This window comes from Pseudophryne corroboree, chromosome 7 (genome assembly GCF_028390025.1).
Source record: "Pseudophryne corroboree isolate aPseCor3 chromosome 7, aPseCor3.hap2, whole genome shotgun sequence".
NCBI lineage: Eukaryota > Metazoa > Chordata > Amphibia > Anura > Myobatrachidae > Pseudophryne > Pseudophryne corroboree.
Genome location: NC_086450.1, coordinates 350,367,515 through 350,386,548, shown reverse-complemented (window position 1 = coordinate 350,386,548; position 19,034 = coordinate 350,367,515). Strand labels below are relative to the sequence as shown.

The 19,034-nt window shown below is 47.2% G+C and overlaps 1 protein-coding gene across 2 annotated transcripts in view; it reads right to left on the bottom strand.

The window, feature by feature from the left end:
* Nucleotides 1–19,034, bottom strand: part of DNAH3 (dynein axonemal heavy chain 3) — a 952,415-nt gene that overhangs the window by 354,318 nt on the left and 579,063 nt on the right. For both annotated transcript variants that reach the window (XM_063934423.1, XM_063934424.1), the window contains 2 exons: nt 18,049–18,228; nt 4,965–5,101 (listed from right to left, as the gene is read on the bottom strand). In XM_063934423.1, the coding sequence (XP_063790493.1) occupies nt 4,965–5,101; nt 18,049–18,228 (317 nt within the window). The remainder of the gene's footprint in view (nt 1–4,964; nt 5,102–18,048; nt 18,229–19,034) is intronic.

Here is a 19,034-nt window from a genome sequence, read left to right as displayed (position 1 = left end):
GTGGGTTCACTCCCAGGTGGATCCCTGGGCAATAGAAATTGTGTCTCAGGGTTACAAGCTGGAATTCGAAGAGGTGCCTCCTCGCCGGTATTTCAAATCGGCCCTACCAGTTTCCCCCCTAGAGAGGGAGATAGTGTTAAATGCAATACAAAAATTGTATCTTCAGCAGGTGGTGGTCAAGGTTCCCCTCCTTCAACAGGGAAGGGGTTATTATTCGACCATGTTTGTAGTTCCGAAACCGGACGGTTCGGTCAGACCCATATTGAATTTAAAATCTCTGAACCTATACTTGAAAAGGTTCAACTTCAAGATGGAATCGCTAAGAGCGGTCATCGCAATCCTTGAAGGGGGGTATTTTATGGTGTCACTGGACATAAAGGATGCGTACCTTCATGTCCCCATTTATCCACCTCATCAGGCGTACCTAAGATTTGCGGTACAGGACTGTCATTACCAATTTCAGACGTTGCCGTTTGGTCTCCCAACGGCCCCGAGGATTTTCACCAAGGTAATGGCGGAAATGATGGTGCTCCTGCGGAAGCAAGGTGTCACAATTATCCCGTACTTGGACGATCTCCTCATAAAAGCGAGATCAAGAGAGCAGTTGCTGAACAGCGTATCTCTTTCACTGAAAGTGTTACAGCAACACGGCTGGATTCTCAATATTCCAAAGTCGCAGTTAGTTCCTACGACTCGTCTGCCTTTCTTGGGCATGATTCTGGACACGACCCAGAAAAGGGTTTATCTTCCGATAGAAAAAGCCCAGGAACTTATGACTCTGGTCAGGAACCTTTTGAAATCAAGACAGGTGTCAGTGCATCATTGCACTCGAGTCCTGGGAAAGATGGTGGCGTCATACGAGGCCATTCCCTTTGGCAGGTTCCATGCGAGGACTTTCCAATGGGATCTGCTGGACAAGTGGTCCGGGTCACATCTACAGATGCATCGGTTGATCACCCTGTCCCCCAGGGCCAGGGTGTCACTCCTGTGGTGGCTGCAGAGTGCTCACCTTCTCGAGGGCCGCAGATTCGGCATTCAGGATTGGATCCTGGTGACCACGGACGCAAGCCTCCGAGGTTGGGGAGCAGTCACACAGGGAAGAAATTTCCAAGGTCTTTGGTCAAGTCAAGAGACTTGTCTTCACATCAACATCCTGGAACTAAGGGCCATATACAACGCCCTACGTCAAGCGGAGACCTTACTTCGCGACCAACCAGTTCTGATCCAGTCAGACAACATCACCGCAGTGGCTCATGTAAACCGCCAAGGCGGCACAAGGAGCAGAGTGGCAATGGCGGAAGCCACCAGAATTCTTCGCTGGGCGGAGAATCATGTAAGCGCACTGTCAGCAGTGTTCATTCCGGGAGTGGACAACTGGGAAGCAGACTTCCTCAGCAGACGCAACCTACACCCGGGAGAGTGGGGACTTCATCCAGAAGTCTTCGCACAGATTGTGAGTCGGTGGGAACTGCCACAGATAGACATGATGGTGTCCCGCCTCAACAAAAAGCTACAGAGGTATTGCGCCAGGTCAAGAGACCCTCAGGCAGTAGTGGTAGACGCCCTAGTGACACCGTGGGTGTTCCGGTCAGTCTATGTATTTCCTCCTCTTCCTCTCATACCCAAGGTGTTGAGGATAATAAGAAGAAAAGGAGTGAGAACAATCCTCATTGTTCCAGATTGGCCACGACGGACCTGGTATCCAGATCCAGATCTGCAGGAAATGCTCTCAGAAGATCCGTGGCCTCTTCCTCTAAGACAGGACCTGTTGCAACAGGGACAGGGTAAGTCTGTTCCAAGACTTACCGCGGCTGCGTTTGACGTCATGGCGGTTGAACGCCGGATCCTAGCAGAAAAAGGCATTCCGGTTGAGGTTATCCCTACGCTGATAAAGGCTAGGAAGGAAGCAACAGCAAAACATTATCACCATATATGGCGAAGATATGTTTCTTGGTGTGAGACCAAGAATGCTCCTACGGAAGAAATCCATCTGGGCCGTTTCCTTCACTTCCTACAAACTGGAGTGGATTTGGGCCTTAAATTAGGCTCCATTAAGGTCCAGATTTCGGCCCTATCCATTTTTTTTCAAAAAGAATTGGCTTCTCTCCCAGAAGTTCAGACTTTTGTAAAGGGAGTACTGCATATTCAGCCTCCTTTTGTGCCTCCGGTGGCGCCTTGGGACCTTAATGTGGTGTTAAGTTTCCTAAAGTCACACTGGTTTGAACCTCTTAAAATGGTGGAGTTGAAATATCTCACGTGGAAGGTGGTCATGTTATTAGCCCTGGAGAGTGTCGGAATAAGCCGCTTTGTCACATAAAAGCCCCTATTTGGTTTTCCATATGGATAGAGCGGAATTGCGGACACGTCCTCAGTTCCTGCCAAAAGTGGTTTCATCCCTTCATATGAACCAACCTATTGTGGTGCCTGTGGCTACACGGGACTTAGAGGATTCCGAGTCCCTTGATGTGGTCAGGGCTTTGAAAATTTATGTAGCCAGAACGGCTAGAGTCCGGAAAACAGAAGCACTGTTTGTTCTGTATGCAGCCAACAAGCTTGGCGGCCCTGCTTCAAAGACTATTGCTCGTTGGATCTGTAACACGATTCAGCAGGCGCATTCTACGGCAGGATTGCCGTTACCTAAATCGGTCAAGGCCGATTCCACTAGGAATATGGGCTCTTGTTGGGCGGCTGCCCGAGGGGTCTCGGCACTACAGCTGTGTTGAGCTGCTACTTGGTCGGGTTCAAACACCTTTGCAAAATTCTATAAGTTTGATACCCTGGCTGAGGAGGACCTCATGTTTGCTCAATCGGTGCTGCAGAGTCATCCGTACTCTCCAGCCCTTTTGGGAGCTTTGGTATAATCCCCATGGTCCTTACGGAGTCCCCAGCATCCTCTAGGACGTTAGAGAAAATAAGATTTTACTTACCGGTAAATCTATTTCTCGCAGTCTGTAGAGGATGCTGGGCGCCCGTCCCAAGTGCGGACTTCTTCTGCAATACTTGTATATAGTTATTGCTTCAATAAGGGTTACGTTATTGTTGCATCGGGCATGAACTGATGCTATGTTATTTGTCATACTGTTAACTGGGTTATCATCACAAGTTATACGGTGTGATTGGTGTGGCTGGTATGAATCTTGCCCTGGATTACCAAAATCCTTTCCTTGTACTGTCAGTCTCCTCTGGGCACAGTTTCTCTAACTGAGGTCTGGAGGAGGGGCATAGAGGGAGGAGCCAGTGCACACCAGGAACTAAATTCTTTCTTAAAGTGCCCATGTCTCCTGCCGAGCCCTTCTATCCCCATGGTCCTTACGGAGTCCCCAGCATCCTCTACGGACTACGAGAAATAGATTTACCGGTAAGTAAAATCTTATTTTTTCCAGTTTTGCAGGTTCTCCAGAATATGCAAATGTTGGCAACAGTAAAATTAGTAATTTGTGTATATTACAAGGGTTATCCAGAAAGTAGAGACCATCTACTCGGTGGTCATCCTAACCGTTTTTCTTTTAAAGTGCTCTGTGAGTGGTTGTTTTTGGCGATGTTGTGCATTGTTAAAATGATTAACTCTTTCTGACGTGTGTTATTTGATTCTTGAATGTGCAGAAAGTAAAGCAGATATATGGTGCTGTGAGAAAGTAGGGTGAAAAGTTTAATAGTGATGAACAAATGTGCAGGACGAAGATCAACCAGGATGCCAATTACTCCAAGCGATTTTCACCTTTTCGCTGAGCTCCGAGTTCATGGGTGGAAAATAGTTTGGATTTGGTGATACGCTGAAGCTTGCAATCAGCAACTTGTTGAATGTAGTTGAGTACAACAAGGGGATGTTAAAGCTCGTGGACAGATATGATAAATGATTAATAAAAGGAGTCGATTATATGGAGAAACAGAGAAAGGTACTTTGTTTTTTTCAAAATTATATATATATATATATATATATATTTTTTTTTTTTTTTTTTTTTTTTTCATTATTTGCCAAACGGTCTTTATTTTATGGATTACCCTTTTCTTTCTTTCTCTTTCTTTCTTTCTTTCTTTCTTTCTTTCTTTCTTTCTATCATTTGTCAATTGACAAATGATTGAACGTGTACATGTGAAAATCCTGTTTCTGCCTCCAGGTCCATTTACCACACCAGGGCCCTCATTCCGAGTTGTACGCTCGTTATTTTTTTTCGCTACGGAGCGATTAGTCGCAAACTGCGCATGCGCAATGTTCGCAGTGCGCCTGCGCCAAGTAAATTAGCACAAAAGTTTGTTATTTTACTCACGGCCTAACGAGGATTTTTCATCGTTCTGGTGATCGTAGTGTGATTGACAGGAAGTGGGTGTTTCTGGGCGGAAACTGGCCGTTTTCTGTGAGTGTGCGAAAAAACGCTGGCGTTTCTGGGAAAAACGCGGGAGTGTCTGAAGAAACGGGGGAGTGTCTGGGCGAACGCTGGGTGTGTTTGTGACGTCAAACCAGGAACGAAACTGACTGAACTGATCGCAGTGTAGGAGTAAGTGTCGAGCTACTCAGAAACTGCTAACAATTTTCTATTCGCAATTCTGCTAATCTTTCGTTTGCAATTCTGCTAAGCTAAGATTCACTCCCAGTAGGCGGCGGCTTAGCGTGTGCAATGCTGCTAAAAGCAGCTAGCGAGCGAACAACTCGGAATGAGGGCCCATGCACAAGTAGGATCCCTCTTCCAAAATCCTGCTCTTGCTCTACAGATAGGCTTGTTACGCAATGATTTGCTCTATTCTTACATAGAATTGACATAATGTGCTGGAGAGATTCTTATTTCATGCACTCTAACCTGTGTGCAAGCCTGCAATTGGCTGGGAAAATTACTTTATAGTCATTAAAAAGTACACTATAAATCTAGAAAGGTTTCTCATGCAATGCAGAACAGGAATTGTGTGCTCATTCTGGGCCATGGCAGCTAATAAATCAGATGTTCCTGATTTCCTGTGGAAACACTTACCTTGGGAAAAATAATCTTTTCTTTTCCAAATAAGAATTCAGGCCCTTCTGAATGTCTTCCAAGAGGATATTGGATTCCTGAAGCCTTTCTAGCATGTTGTGCTGTTTGGTCGCGATAAGCACTCTGGTATCTTTTACCTGATAAAACAAGGCTCAATAGTAAAGGAAGGTTTCATTGTACAATGGGAATTACATATATTGTCATCATATCCATTGCTAGTGAGCCGCCCCTGATTTGGCTCTGGGAAGATGAATTACTTGCTCAGGGAAAGACAAACTGTAACTGCAGCAAACATCTATGTCTAACTGTAAAATAAAAAATACAAACAGTGAATGCAATCCATTTCTGAGTACAAACTCAGCCAGACTACTAATGATGCAGGTTCAGCAAAGAACACAGAGGAGGAGACAAGTGATGATCTATTCTCAAACAAGTTACCTGTTATTATTAGAAAATCAACATAAGTGCTAAGTGAAGTCTAATGATTCCTAAACGACAGATAAGATTCATATAGTATGAATAAACATTTAGCATTGTTATACAGTTGTTGCAGGGTACACCCTATAAAAGGTGTGTACACATTAGTACGATATCGGCACAATGTCCCCAATTCGGACGCATCGTTCATTATATCATATTATACCAGTGTGTATGCACTATGGGGGTCATTCAGACCTGATCGCACGCTAGCTTTTTTGCAGCGGTGCGATCGGGTCTGTACTGCGCATGCGTATGCTTCACAATGCACAGGCGTGTCGGCCGCCGGCGACGGGGATTGACGGACAGCGTCGGATTTAACGAAGAAAGGGATCACACCGGCGATCGCAAGAACATTGACAGGAAGAGGCCGTTTGTGGGTGTCAACTGACCGTTTCTAGGGAGTGTCCGGAAAAACACAGGCGTGCCCAGCCATTTGGAGGGAGGATTCTGGCTGGATAATTGTAGCGGCTGAGTAAGCCCTGAGCTGTGCAGAGACTGCACAAACTTCTGCAAAAAAACGCCTGCGTGCGATCAGGTCTGAATCACCCCCTATGTCGCTGACGATGCACGCTCCTGCGCGCCGTCGTCGGCATCCTCCATCGGGATCAGATCCAATGGGCAACATCACCAGAGAGGGCCTTGCTGCCGAATGCAGCATGGCGATGGCCACCCCCAGGCCCTATATCGTGTTTTCTGGGATTCAGATAGGTAGGAGCGACCATCACATTATTTGTTTCATTTTATAGTGAGTACCCAGTTGCAGACAGGCATGCCACCAGATCTGTGTGGCCAAGTGAGTTGGGGGCAAAGCCACACAAACATATAATGGACTTAATTATTCACATTATTAATAATATAACACTAGCTGAATACCTGTGCTTCGCTATGGAATTTAAAGAATAATCCTAATCTTTGTCAGGCCGCACCTCTGAGCTTCCCCGGATTGATGTTACCCGTCCCATCTCTGATGCTGCCCTGCTCAGTGCTGTAAATGCTGGGACGACAGGCCTAGGTCTCCTTGCTTAGATTCGAAACTAAAGTATGCCTCTGCCTCCACCCATGTGTGCCACTGCCCCTACCCGTGTGTGCATCTGCCCTTACCCGTAGGTGCCTCTTCTCCTACATGTGTGTGCCTCTACCTGTGTGTGCCTCTGCCCCTACCCGTGAGTGCCTCTGCCCTTACACGTGGGTGCATCTGCCCCTACCCATGTGTGCCTCTGTGTAAATTGCTCCAGTCATTCCAGAGTTATGCCAAAAACTATGGATTTTTACATGTCACCCCCTTCCCACCCCCAACCCTAGGGGTGTCTTACCCCCGAAATATTTTTTTTGCCAGATTGTAAGTCATATGTGTACCAAGTTTGGTGTAAATTGCTCCAGGTATTCCAGAGTTATGCTGGAACATACATACACACATTTATCGGGATCAGAATCAGCTTTATTGGCCAGGTATACTTGCATATACTAGGAATTTGTCTTCAGTTTGCTATACAACAGCCAAGTAGGTAACAGATAAGCAGGTGGGGGGGACAAGTAAAGTCATACAGATAGGTATACCGTAGGGACACAAGTGAGTTACATGTACGTCTAGTCAGTCAATGTTCAGGAGTTCAGCAGGCATTCCGTTTGAAAAAAGAAAGTTTGAGGCTTCTGGTGGACCAGGCGGGGACGGCCCTGTAACGCCTGCCTGAAGGAAGCAAGTTAAACATGCTGTGGCCGGGATGTAGCTGGTCCTTTACTATCTTCGTTGCTCGCTTTTTAGCTCTGGACAGGTAAAGGTACTGGACTGAGGGAAGGTCGGCCTTGATGATCTTCTCTGCGGTTCTGACCACCTTTTGGACCTTGCATCTGTCCCTCACGCTGGTGGAGCCTTCCCATACCAGTATCGAGCAGCACAATACCGACTCCACAATCGCGGAGTAGAAGACGAGCAGAAGCTTATGTGGGATGTTGAACTTCCTTAGGTGCCTGAGGAAGAACAACCTCTGCTGCGCTTTCCCGACAGTGACATTAGCGTTGGACCCCCATTTAAGGTCCCAGGAGATTGTGGTCCCTAGGAACTTGAAGGAGTCCACTAGCGATACCACACTTTCAGCAATCGTTAGCGGAGGTGCACTAGCTGACTTCTTCCTGATGTCCACTATCATCTCGACAGTTTTGAGGGTGTTGAGCTTAAGGTTGTTGTGGCTGCACCACTGGGCCAACCGGTCTACTTCCCGTCTATAGGCCGATTCGTCCCCATCCTTGATGAGGCCGATGACACCACCGTGTCATCGGCGAATTTGATGATCTTTACTGATTGCGCCTCTGAGGTGCAGTCATTTGTGTACAGGAGAAGAGCAGGGGTGAGAAGACACAGCGCTGAGGGGCCCCTGTATTAATGGACCGCGCTTGAGAGGTGAATTCCCCAGCTTTCACCACCTGTGTCATATCTGTCAGGAAGTCTACTATCCAGGAACAGGTATCTTCTGGGACCCCTAGTCGAAGTAATTTGGGGTGGAGGATGCTAGGGACGACTGTATTGAAGGCCGAGCTGAAACAAACAGGACCCTCGCGTAGGTACCGGGAATGTCTAGGTGCTGTAGAATGTAGTGCAGACCCAGGTTGACTGCATCCTCGACACACCGATTCGATCGATAGGCCAGTCACAGTTTTCAGGTGATTCAAAACCAGACGCGCAAACGTTTTCATGACCACAGACGTCAGTGGTGTCGGCATGTAGTCATTCAGGTTCGTGATTGAGGGTATCTTGGGCACTGGGACGATAGTGGACCTTTTGAGGCAGGAAGGGACTTTCTGTAGCTCCAGCGATTTATTGAAGACCTTGGTAAATATGGGGGCGAGCTGACCCGCACATGCTCTCAGGGCACATGGTGAGACTCCTTCAGGACCCAGAACTTTCCTGGGTTTGGCCCTTTTGAGCAGTGCCTCCACCTCTTCTTGGGCGACTTGCATTGCCTGGAGTTGGCCGTCGGTGTTCGGGGCATCGTAGAGGCGATTGTTTGGGTCGCAGGTGACTTCTTTTGTGAACCTGCAATAAAAGTGGTTCAGCTCCTCTGCTAGGTCTTGGTGCATGGTGGTGGACTTCGATGTTGTAGTTGGTTATGGATTGCATTCCTTTCGATACAGGTACGGGGTCATTGGTTTAGAGATCGTTTGTCAGCTTGTCCGAGAACCACTTTTTTGCTAGCCTGCTTTCTTTAGTCGGAGAGTTCCTAGTTCGGTTGTATAGTACTCTGTCACCGCTGCTATTGTCCTCCTCTTTGGCCCAATGAAGTTGCCTGAGCTGGGCGTTGAATCAGGGCTCGTTGTTGTTGTAAATTCGGTAAGTCTTGGTAGGTACACACATGTCCTCACAGTAGCTGATGTAGGATGTGACAGTGTCTGTCAGATCGTTCAGGTCGGTTGCCAAGGCTTCGAAGACCCCCGATTCCGTGCAGTCGAAGCAGGCCTGGAGCTTTATCTTAGCCTCTTTGGTCCATTTCTTAACAGTCTTGATGACAGGCTTAGCCGCTCTCAGCTTCTGTGTATAGGTAGGGAGTAGGTGGAGGAGGCAGTGGTCAGATAGGCCAAGTGCAGCACGCGGGATAGACCGGAAGGCAGACTTGAGGGTAGTGTAGCAGTGGTCAAGGGTGCGCCCTTCCTAGTGGGACACGTAACTTGTTGTTTGTATTTAGGTAGCTCCTTGCTCAGGTTAGTTCTGTTGAAGTCGCCTAGCACTATAAGCAGAGGGGCCCTCATTCCGTTCGCTCGGTATTTTTCATCGCATCGCAGTGAAATTCCGCTTAGTACGCATGCGCAATATTCGCACTGCGACTGCGCCAAGTAATTTTACAATGGAGATAGTATTTTTACTCACGGCTTTTTCATCGCTCCGGCGATCGTAGTGTGATTGACAGGAAATGGGTGTTACTGGGCGGAAACACGGCGTTTTCGGGGCGTGTGGATAAAAACGCTACCGTTTCCGGAAAAAACGCAGGAGTGGCCGGAGAAACGGGGGAGTGTCTGGGCGAACGCTGGGTGTGTTTATGACGTCAAACCAGGAACGACAAGCACTGAACTGATCGCAGATGCCGAGTAAGTCTGAAGCTACTCTGAAACTGCTAAGTAGTTTGTAATCGCAATATTGCGTATACATCGGTCGCAATTTTAAGAAGCTAAGATACACTCCCAGTAGGCGTAGGCTTAGCCTGAGCAACTCTGCTAAATTCGCCTTGCGAGCGATCAACTCGGAATGAGGGCCAGAGTCCGGATGTTTTTGTCCCATGCCCATATGCATACGGCTAGGTGGTGCAGGGCTTCGATCGCGCAGGTGAGGGGGGGGGGGGCGTATACTCCCACAAGGACAATTGAGGCAAATTCCCGGGGGGGGGGGAATAGAAGGGGTTGCAGTTGATACTTAGCATCTCCAGGTGAGGGCTACATGATTTGCCTAGGATCGTGACATTGGTGCACCATCTGTCGTTGATGTCGAAGCAGATGCCACCACCCTTCATTTTTCCTGAGAGAACCTTGGAGTGATCGGCCCTGAAGAGACCGACGTTCGGCAGAGACATCAGGTTGTCTGCAATATGGTCGTCCAGCCACGTCTCCGAAAAGCAGAAGACGGACGACCCTGCAATGCCTGACCACGCGCTGCCCAGAAGGAGGGACAGTTCGTCGAACTTGTTTGCAAGGGAGCGCATGTTCGAGTGCAGGATCGCGGGAAGTGCAGACCGGTGCCCTCGCCCCCGCCACCTCACTAGGGCGCCTGCGCAACAGCCTCTCGACATGAGGGCATCCATCATTCTCTTTCCGGGGACGCAAATCTGCCCACCAGTCGCCGCCTTGGCTGCAGGGGGGCGCGACCGCTCGGTCATCCACTTTAGCGTCCACGACGTCTGCATCCCTACCACACAGGGCAGCGAGGGCTTTAAGGGCCGCTGATCCACCTGCCGACGGGCCCGAACGTGGAGTAGGCACTGCAGGAGCACTCCAACTTAGGAGGGCTTCCCTGCTGTATTTGGTCACTGATTGGGTAGACAAGGGCAGGGGAAAACAAGGGTAAACAGGCATTTTGGCTGAGCTGCATAGCTCAGAGGCAGCCATCTGCGGCGCCATCTTGGATTGTAATCGCTATAATCATTATTGCTATAACATATTGCTGCTTTTCAATCCAATGGCTATATTTGAAACAAGTGACAAATAAAATAACTTTGCTTTTCCTGTAGCTGATTCAGTCAGTTATTCCAGAACAAAGCAGATGTAGAACCATTTATATATATATAATAAGATTTTACTCACCGGTAAATCTATTTCTCGTAGTCCGTATTGGATGCTGGGGACTCCGTAAGGACCATGGGGATTAGACGGGCTCCGCAGGAGACTGGGCACTCTAAGAAAGATTTAGTACTACTGGTGTGCACTGGCTCCTCCCTCTATGCCCCTCCTCCAGACCTCAGTTAAGAAAACTGTGCCCGGAAGAGCTGACATTACAAGGAAAGGATTTTGGAATCCAGGGTAAGACTCATACCAGACACACCAATCACACCGTATAACTTGTGATAAACTTACCCAGTCAACAGTATGAACAACAACAGAGCATCAAACAATGGATGCCAACATAACATAACCCTTTATTAAGCAATAACTATATACACGTATTGCAGAAAGTCCGCACTTGGGACGGGCGCCCAGCATCCACTACGGACTACGAGAAATAGATTTACCGGTGAGTAAAATCTTATTTTCTCTAACGTCCTAGTGGATGCTGGGGACTCCGTAAGGACCATGGGGATTATACCAAAGCTCCCAAACGGGCGGGAGAGTGCGGATGACTCTGCAGCACCGAATGGGCAAACACAAGGTCCTCCTCAGCCAGGGTATCAAACTTGTAGAACTTAGCAAATGTGTTTGAACCCGACCAAGTAGCTGCTCGGCAAAGCTGTAATGCCGAGACCCCTCGGGCAGCCGCCCAAGAAGAGCCCACTTTCCTTGTGGAATGGGCTTTCACGGATTTTGGATGTGGCAATCCAGCCGCAGAATGAGCCTGCTGAATCGTGCTTCAGATCCAGCGAGCAATGGTTTGCTTTGAAGCAGGAGCACCCAGCTTGTTGGATGCATACAGGATAAACAGCGAGTCAGTCTTCCTGACTCCAGCCATCCTGGCTACATAGATCTTCAAAGCCCTGACTACATCAAGCAACTTGGAATCCTCCAAGTCACGAGTAGCCGCAGGCACCACAATAGGTTGGTTCAAATGAAAAGATGACACCACCTTCGGCAGAAATTGCGGACGAGTCCGTAATTCTGCCCTGTACATATGGAAAACCAGATAGGGGCTTTTACATGACAAAGCCGCCAATTCTGACACACGCCTAGCCGAAGCTAAGGCCAATAGCATGACCACTTTCCACGTGAGATATTTTAACTTCAGTGGCTCAAACCAGTGAGATTTCAGGAAACTCAACACCACGTTAAGATCCCAAGGTGCCACTGGTGGCACAAAAGGGGGCTGAATATGCAGCACTCCCTTTATAAACGTCCGAACTTCAGGAAGAGAAGCCAGTTCCTTTTGAAAGAAAATGGATAGGGCCGAAATCTGGACCTTTATGGACCCCAACTTCAAGCCCATAGTCACTCCAGACTGTAGGAAGTGCAGGAACCGGCCCAGCTGGAATTCACACCAGGCCACATATTTTCGCCATATACGGTGATAGTGTTTTGCTGTCACGTCCTTCCTAGCCTTTATCAGCGTAGGAATAACTTCATCCGGAATGCCTTTTTCCGCTAGGATCCTGCGTTCAACCGCCATGCCGTCAAACGCAGCCGCGGTAAGTCTTGGAACAGACAGGGCCCCTGTTGCAACAGGTCCTGTCTGAGAGGCAGAGGCCATGGGTCCTCTGTGAGCAATTCTTGCAGTTCCGGGTACCAAGTCCTTCTTGGCCAATCCGGAACAATGAGTATTGTTCTCACTCCTCTTTTTCTTACGATTATCAGCACCTTGGGTATGAGAGGAAGAGGAGGAAACACATAGACCGACTGGAACACCCACGGTGTTACTAGTGCGTCCACAGCTATCGCCTGAGGGTCTCTTGACCTGGCGCAATACCTTTGTAGCTTTTTGTTGAGACGGGACGCCATCATGTCCACCTGTGGCAGTTCCCATCGATTTGTAATCTGAGTGAAGACTTCGTGATGAAGTCCCCACTCTCCCGGGTGGAGGTCGTGCCTGCTGAGGAAGTCTGCTTCTCAGTTGTCCACTCCCGGAATGAACACTGCTGACAGTGCTTGCACGTGATTCTCCGCCCAACGAAGAATCCTGGTGGCTTCCGCCATCGCCACTCTGCTTCTTGTGCCGCCCTGGCGGTTTACATGAGCCACTGCGGTGATGTTGTCTGATTGAATCAGCACCGGTTGGTTGCGAAGCAGAGGCTCCGCTTGACTCAGGGCGTTGTATATGGCCCTTAGTTCCAGGATATTTATGTGCAGACAAGCCTCCTGACTTGACCACAACCCTTGGAAGTTTCTTCCCTGAGTGACTGCCCCCCATCCTCGGAGGCTCGCATCCGTGGTCACCAGGACCCAGTCCTGTATGCCGAACCTGCGGCCCTCGAGAAGGTGAGCACTCTGCAGCCACCACAGAAGAGACACCCTGGCCCCTGGGGACAGGGTGATCAGCCAATGCATCTGAAGATGCGATCCGGACCACTTGTCCAACAGATCCCACTGAAAGATCCTCGCATGGAACCTGCCGAAGGGAATGGCTTCGTATGCTGCCACCATCTTTCCCAGGACTCGCGTGCAGTGATGCACCGACACCTGTTTTGGTTTTAAGAGGTCTCTGACTAGAGTCACGAGCTCCTGAGCCTTCTCCGCCGGGAGAAACACCTTCTTCTGGTCTGTGTCCAGAATCATGCCCAGAAAGGGCAGACGCGTCGTAGGAATCAGCTGCGACTTTGGGATATTCAGAATCCAGCCATGCTGCTGCAACACTTCCTGAGAGTGTGCTACGCTGATCAGCAACTGCTCTCTGGACCTCGCCTTTATGAGGAGATCGTCCAAGTATGGGATAACTGTGACTTCTTGCTTTCTCAGGATCACCATCATTTCCGCCATTACCTTGGTAAATATTCTCGGTGCCGTGGAGAGCCCAAACGGCAACGTCTGGAATTGGTAATTACAGTCCTGTACCACAAATCTGAGGTACTCCTGATGAGGTGGATAAATGGGGACATGCAAGTAAGCATCCTTGATGTCCAGAGACACCATAAAATCCCTCTCTTCCAGGCTTGCAATGACCGCACTGAGCGATTCCATTTTGAACTTGAATCTTTTCAGATAATTGTTCAGGGACTTTAAATTCAATATGGGTCTGACCGAACCGTCCGGTTTCGGTACCACAAACATTGTGGAATAGTATCCCCTTCCCTGTTGAAGGAGGGGAACCTTTACCACCACCTGCTGGAGATATAACTTGTGAATTGCCGCTAACACTACTTCCCGTTCCATGGGGGAAGCTGGCAGGGCCGATTTGAGGTAACGGTGAGGGGGCATCACTTCGAATTCCAGCTTGTATCCCTGAGACACAATCTGTATAGCCCAGGGATCCACCTGTGAGCGAACCCACTGGTGGCTGAAATTTCGGAGACGCGCCCCCACCACTCCTGGCTCCACCTGTGGAGCCCCAGCGTCATGCGGTGGATTTAGTGGAAGCCGGGGAGGACTTCTGTTCCTGGGAACTAGCTGTATGGTGCAGCTTCTTTCCTCTTGCCTCTGGCAAGAAAGGACGCACCTCTGACCTTCTTGCTTCTTTCCGCCGGCTTCTGTCTTCTGGCTCTGCGAGGGGGACGACGGCGCGGCTCCGGGAACGGACGACCAAGGTTAGGTTCCTGTGTTCGATCCCTCTGGAGCTAATGGTGTCCAGTAGCCTAAGAAGCGCAACCTAGCCGCAGTTAGTAGGTTTGCTTCTCTCCCCTCAGTCCCACGTAGCAGAGAGTCTGTTGCCAGCAGAAGCTCTCTGAAAATTAAAAACCTAACTATAATACTTTCTTATTAGCAAGCTCAGGAGAGCTCACTAAGGTACACCCAGCTCTGTCCGGGCACAGGTTCTAACTGAGGTCTGGAGGAGGGGCATAGAGGGAGGAGCCAGTGCACACCAGTAGTACTAAATCTTTCTTAGAGTGCCCAGTCTCCTGCGGAGCCCGTCTATTCCCCATGGTCCTTACGGAGTCCCCAGCATCCACTAGGACGTTAGAGAAATATATATATATATATATACACATATATATATATATATATATATATATATATATATATAGAGAGAGAGAGAGAGAGAGAGAGAGCAATGGGGAGAGAGAGAGAGAGATTAGAAAAGGGATCCTGTCAGGATCCCGGCAGTCGAAATACCGATGACACTGCTCGGAATGCAGGCACCAGCTTCTTATTGGATGCTTTGGGCAACACCTCCACTTTTCCTTTTCAGAAGGTTTGATAAATCTCCCCCTTAGATCTCTAAGGCAGCAACTCTACCCAGAGCAGTAGAGCGGTGATTATTACGGGTGAGATAAATGCTAGAAAATCAGATATACAGATGCAGCCACACTCATTGTGGCGGTTGTGACTAGGTTGCCATGATGTGTATGCACGAGCGTATGCATCGCGGCAATGATGAGCCTGGCTACATCTGTATATGGGGTTTAGTTGAAGATAAAAAGCTTTTCTTTATCCAGTTTTCTCTCACCCTGAAAAACTTTACAAAATGAGTTATCATATAAATGTAATTTGCTGAATGTGCTGCGCTATATAAGAAACTGCTAATAAATGAATGACAAAGATTGATATTTTGATCAGAATTTACTGTTCCCTTAAAAAAAAAAAAAAGGGTGGAAAAAAGTGAGTGATTGAGAGATTTCCTTTCAAACTAGAGGCTATGAAACACATGACGCATCCTCCAGCTGTCAGTACTTGTAGGACATGGAATGGACCAGAATAAAAACATGAGGGTAAGTTTGCTAAAGCTTCTAAAAATGAAAAGTGGTGATTTCGCCCATAGCAACCGATTATATCTATCATTTCTCTACTGCATCCTAGAAAATAGTAGACAGAATCTAACTGGTTGCTATGTGCATATCACCACTTTAAAATTTTAGATTCTTTAGTAAATATACTGCATAGAGTCTAAGATTTGGAATGATTTACCGATGGACAGGATGTCGGCGGTCAGAATACCGACAGCGGCATCCCGACCATCAGATTCCTGACACCCCCCAGGAGGTGCCTAACCCTAACCCTCCCTTCCCCGCTACCTAAACCTAACCCTCCCAGCTTGTTACCTATCCCTAGCCTCCACTTGTAAGTGCCTAACACTAATCCCCCCCCCTCCCCGGTACCTAATCATGCCCTTTCCGTTCCTGCACCCTAATTCCCCTTCTAATGCCTAAACCTAACCATACTGTAACCTGTTCTGTCCCTCTTTAGAAAAAGAAAAATAACCCAGCACGCTAGAGGATACACAGTAATTGCCCCTCATGTAAGCAGTAAGCAAAGTATTAACTCCACATGCTTTTTGTCTGTAGGCAAGAAGCATTTATACTGAAAATACTGCTGGGAATACTATACCAATATTGTCCCTTCACGTCTGCTGTACACATAGAAGGCACCCCCGTCCCCAAGTACTTAACCCCGCCTTTATCCTCACCCTGTGAAGCACACTAACATGAAAGCTGTAATGTGCTGCAGTTGCATTTCCATGGGATCAGTATGGTATCCTGGCTGTCGGGATACCGACGCTGGGATCCCAAGAGCCGAAATGCCGGCGGCAAATGCAGAGTGTCTCCTCGCCACGCTTTGGGTCCGGTGTTGACCGTTGTATTCCCCCTCAGGTGGTGGCGTAGACCACCACCCAAGTGGGGATTTCATCCGGCGGTCGGGATTCCGACCGCCAGTGTTTCACCAGGTATCGGGATTCCGGTGTCGGTCTCCTCACAGCCGGGATCTCGACAACCGGTAAATTGAATGCCTCCTTCCAGATAAGATTGGAAAATCATGAACTCCAAAGTTGTCTGGAGGAAATGCAGAGTGCATCCAACTGAGGCCAATCCATTGCATTCTCTATAGTGATCCATACAGCAGTGCTTGTACTGACAATGGGATAGCTAAAGTGCCCTAAGTCAGCCTTCTCCAGGCATGTACTGTACCTCATATACAAAATGTTGCCACCAATCTGTCATAGGCTGGCGGATGTAGAAATACAAAATATTTCTATACACACTATAATTGATCTCAGATAGGCTAATTTACATAAGGTCTATGGTAAACCACAAACCTAAAGGTGCCCATACACTAGTGCGATTTTGCACGATTTAATCCGATTCTGATGCTTCGGGCTGATAAATCAGATGAAAACTGGCAAATCACATATGTATTACCTCCGATCCGATCCGATGCGCAGTCCCGTGACCATCGGATCGGAGCCCCTAGATTGGAAGTACTGCACTATAGATATATCGTACCGGCAGCTTTGGCTGGGGGCGCATACGATACATCATATGCAAAAGGACTGCATACAATGTATCATATGTGATCCTGCCGCTGGGCGATTCAAAGGGGATCGCATGCGCCCTCTCCCCTCCGAGACGTCGCATAAGTGTATGGGCAGCTTAAGAGGTCCTTATAGTATATTCACTGATGCTAGAAGAACATAAAATGTGACTTTCAATGTCCATAAATGTTGTATATTACTGTGTATTTATGGTAAAACATATGTATTCTATATCTGCTAGTGGGATGTGTCATAACGTTGTACATGTTTGTTGCGACTCTGGTTTCCATAATTACTATAATCTGACAACTAACACAAAAGACTACAAACATCATTTTCGAAGCACCTGTCTTCTATTCTACTTGTCTTATTTCTTACCTACTCATTACACAGTAATTGTTGTTTGTGCTTTATCTTCAAACATCTCCATATTTGCACACACTTAATGTGATCCTCTTACTGTCGTCATCATATACATTTAACCTTCTGTTCTTATAGAAGATGTTAATTTACTTGAAGAGTTTTATGATAAGCTTATATTAGCCTCACTTTTCTTTCATTAGTGATGTGCAGACATTCTCTATATCAGAGGAAGAAGTGAATGTGTAATCATCCTAGTTAGTAAATTAGTGTTAATGGAGAAATGGCCACACGTCTGCTGCTGAGGCTCAGTGGTTTTATGCTCTGGAGGTTTTTAGAGGATCCGATTTATCACAGTCACACCTGGTCATGTGCTGTTCCCCAGGGGAGCTCAGCGCTACGGCAGAGACAAATCATATCGTCTCTGCATGATATTTAGCTTTGTGTACAGTTCTCTGGCTAAAGAACGTGATCAATTGCATTTGTCTTAAATTTTTTATTTTATGTCACAGCATATGACTTTATTGTGGCGGTTACCACAAGGACTTTATCCGAATGTAATTTTTGGGGGTGTTTGTTTGTTTGTTTGTTTTTGACCCCTGTGAGGCTACATTTGTAATTGTCACACTTGGGATTTTGTTTTTGCGTCTTCTGGATCTGCAGACGTTTACCATTTATCAAACATAGAACTTGCTTAGCATCCTAAAAAGTCTGTTTACATACCACCTCTGACATTATGTCCTTCCAGGTGCTGTCTACAATACCGAACTTCCGTCCTTCTTCTGGCATTTGAGCTATAATGTCTTCAGAGCAGAAGATGGGCTCTAGATAGAGCCATGTTGCCTGGCACTTTAACCAGGAATCCAAAATATCTTGTATCAGTACAAGTGTCTGCTCCCACTCCTGCAATAGACAGAAATGTTCTTCACACATTTGTTCGTTTATTAGAAAGGACCAGTAAAGAGGGCTGCTGCCTTCCCCCCACTCCCGCAGCACATATGGCCGTCCAAAACCAATACTGCCATTCCAAAATGGTATTCTTCATTGGTGCACATTCTCAGCATGCAGGGGTGCAGATTCTGCAGAACTGCCTTGCGAGATGGCATAATCAGCTTGAAGTAGTGTGTCTAATCTCCTACCTCAGTAAGTCTTATAAGGCAACTATACTTGAAATATGAAATTTTGGGCAAGCTTAGTTCCATAACCGAGATATAGTTGAGAAGGCACAACCCTTTTTTTTCCTAGATAAGGAGGGAGATATACAGTATATATATATATATATATATATATATATGTGTGTATATATATATATATATATATATATATATACATATACATATACGCACACTCCATCCGAAAAGTATTCACAGTGCTCCACTTTTTTTACATTTTGTTATGTTACAGCCTTATTCCAAAAAGGAATAAATTAATTTTTTCCAGCAAAATTCTACACACAATACCCCATAATGACGACGTGAAAAAAAGTTTTTTTTTGAGTTTTTGCAAATTTATTAAAAATGAAAAACAAATAAATCACATGTACATAAGTAGTCACAGCCTTTGCTCAATACTTTGTTGATGTACCTTTGACAGCAAATACAGCCTCAAGTCTTTCTGAATATGATGCCACAAGCTTTGCAGCACCTCTCAAGCTCCATCAGGTTGGATGGGAAGCAGAGCCGGCCCTAACTAATATGATGCCCTAGGCA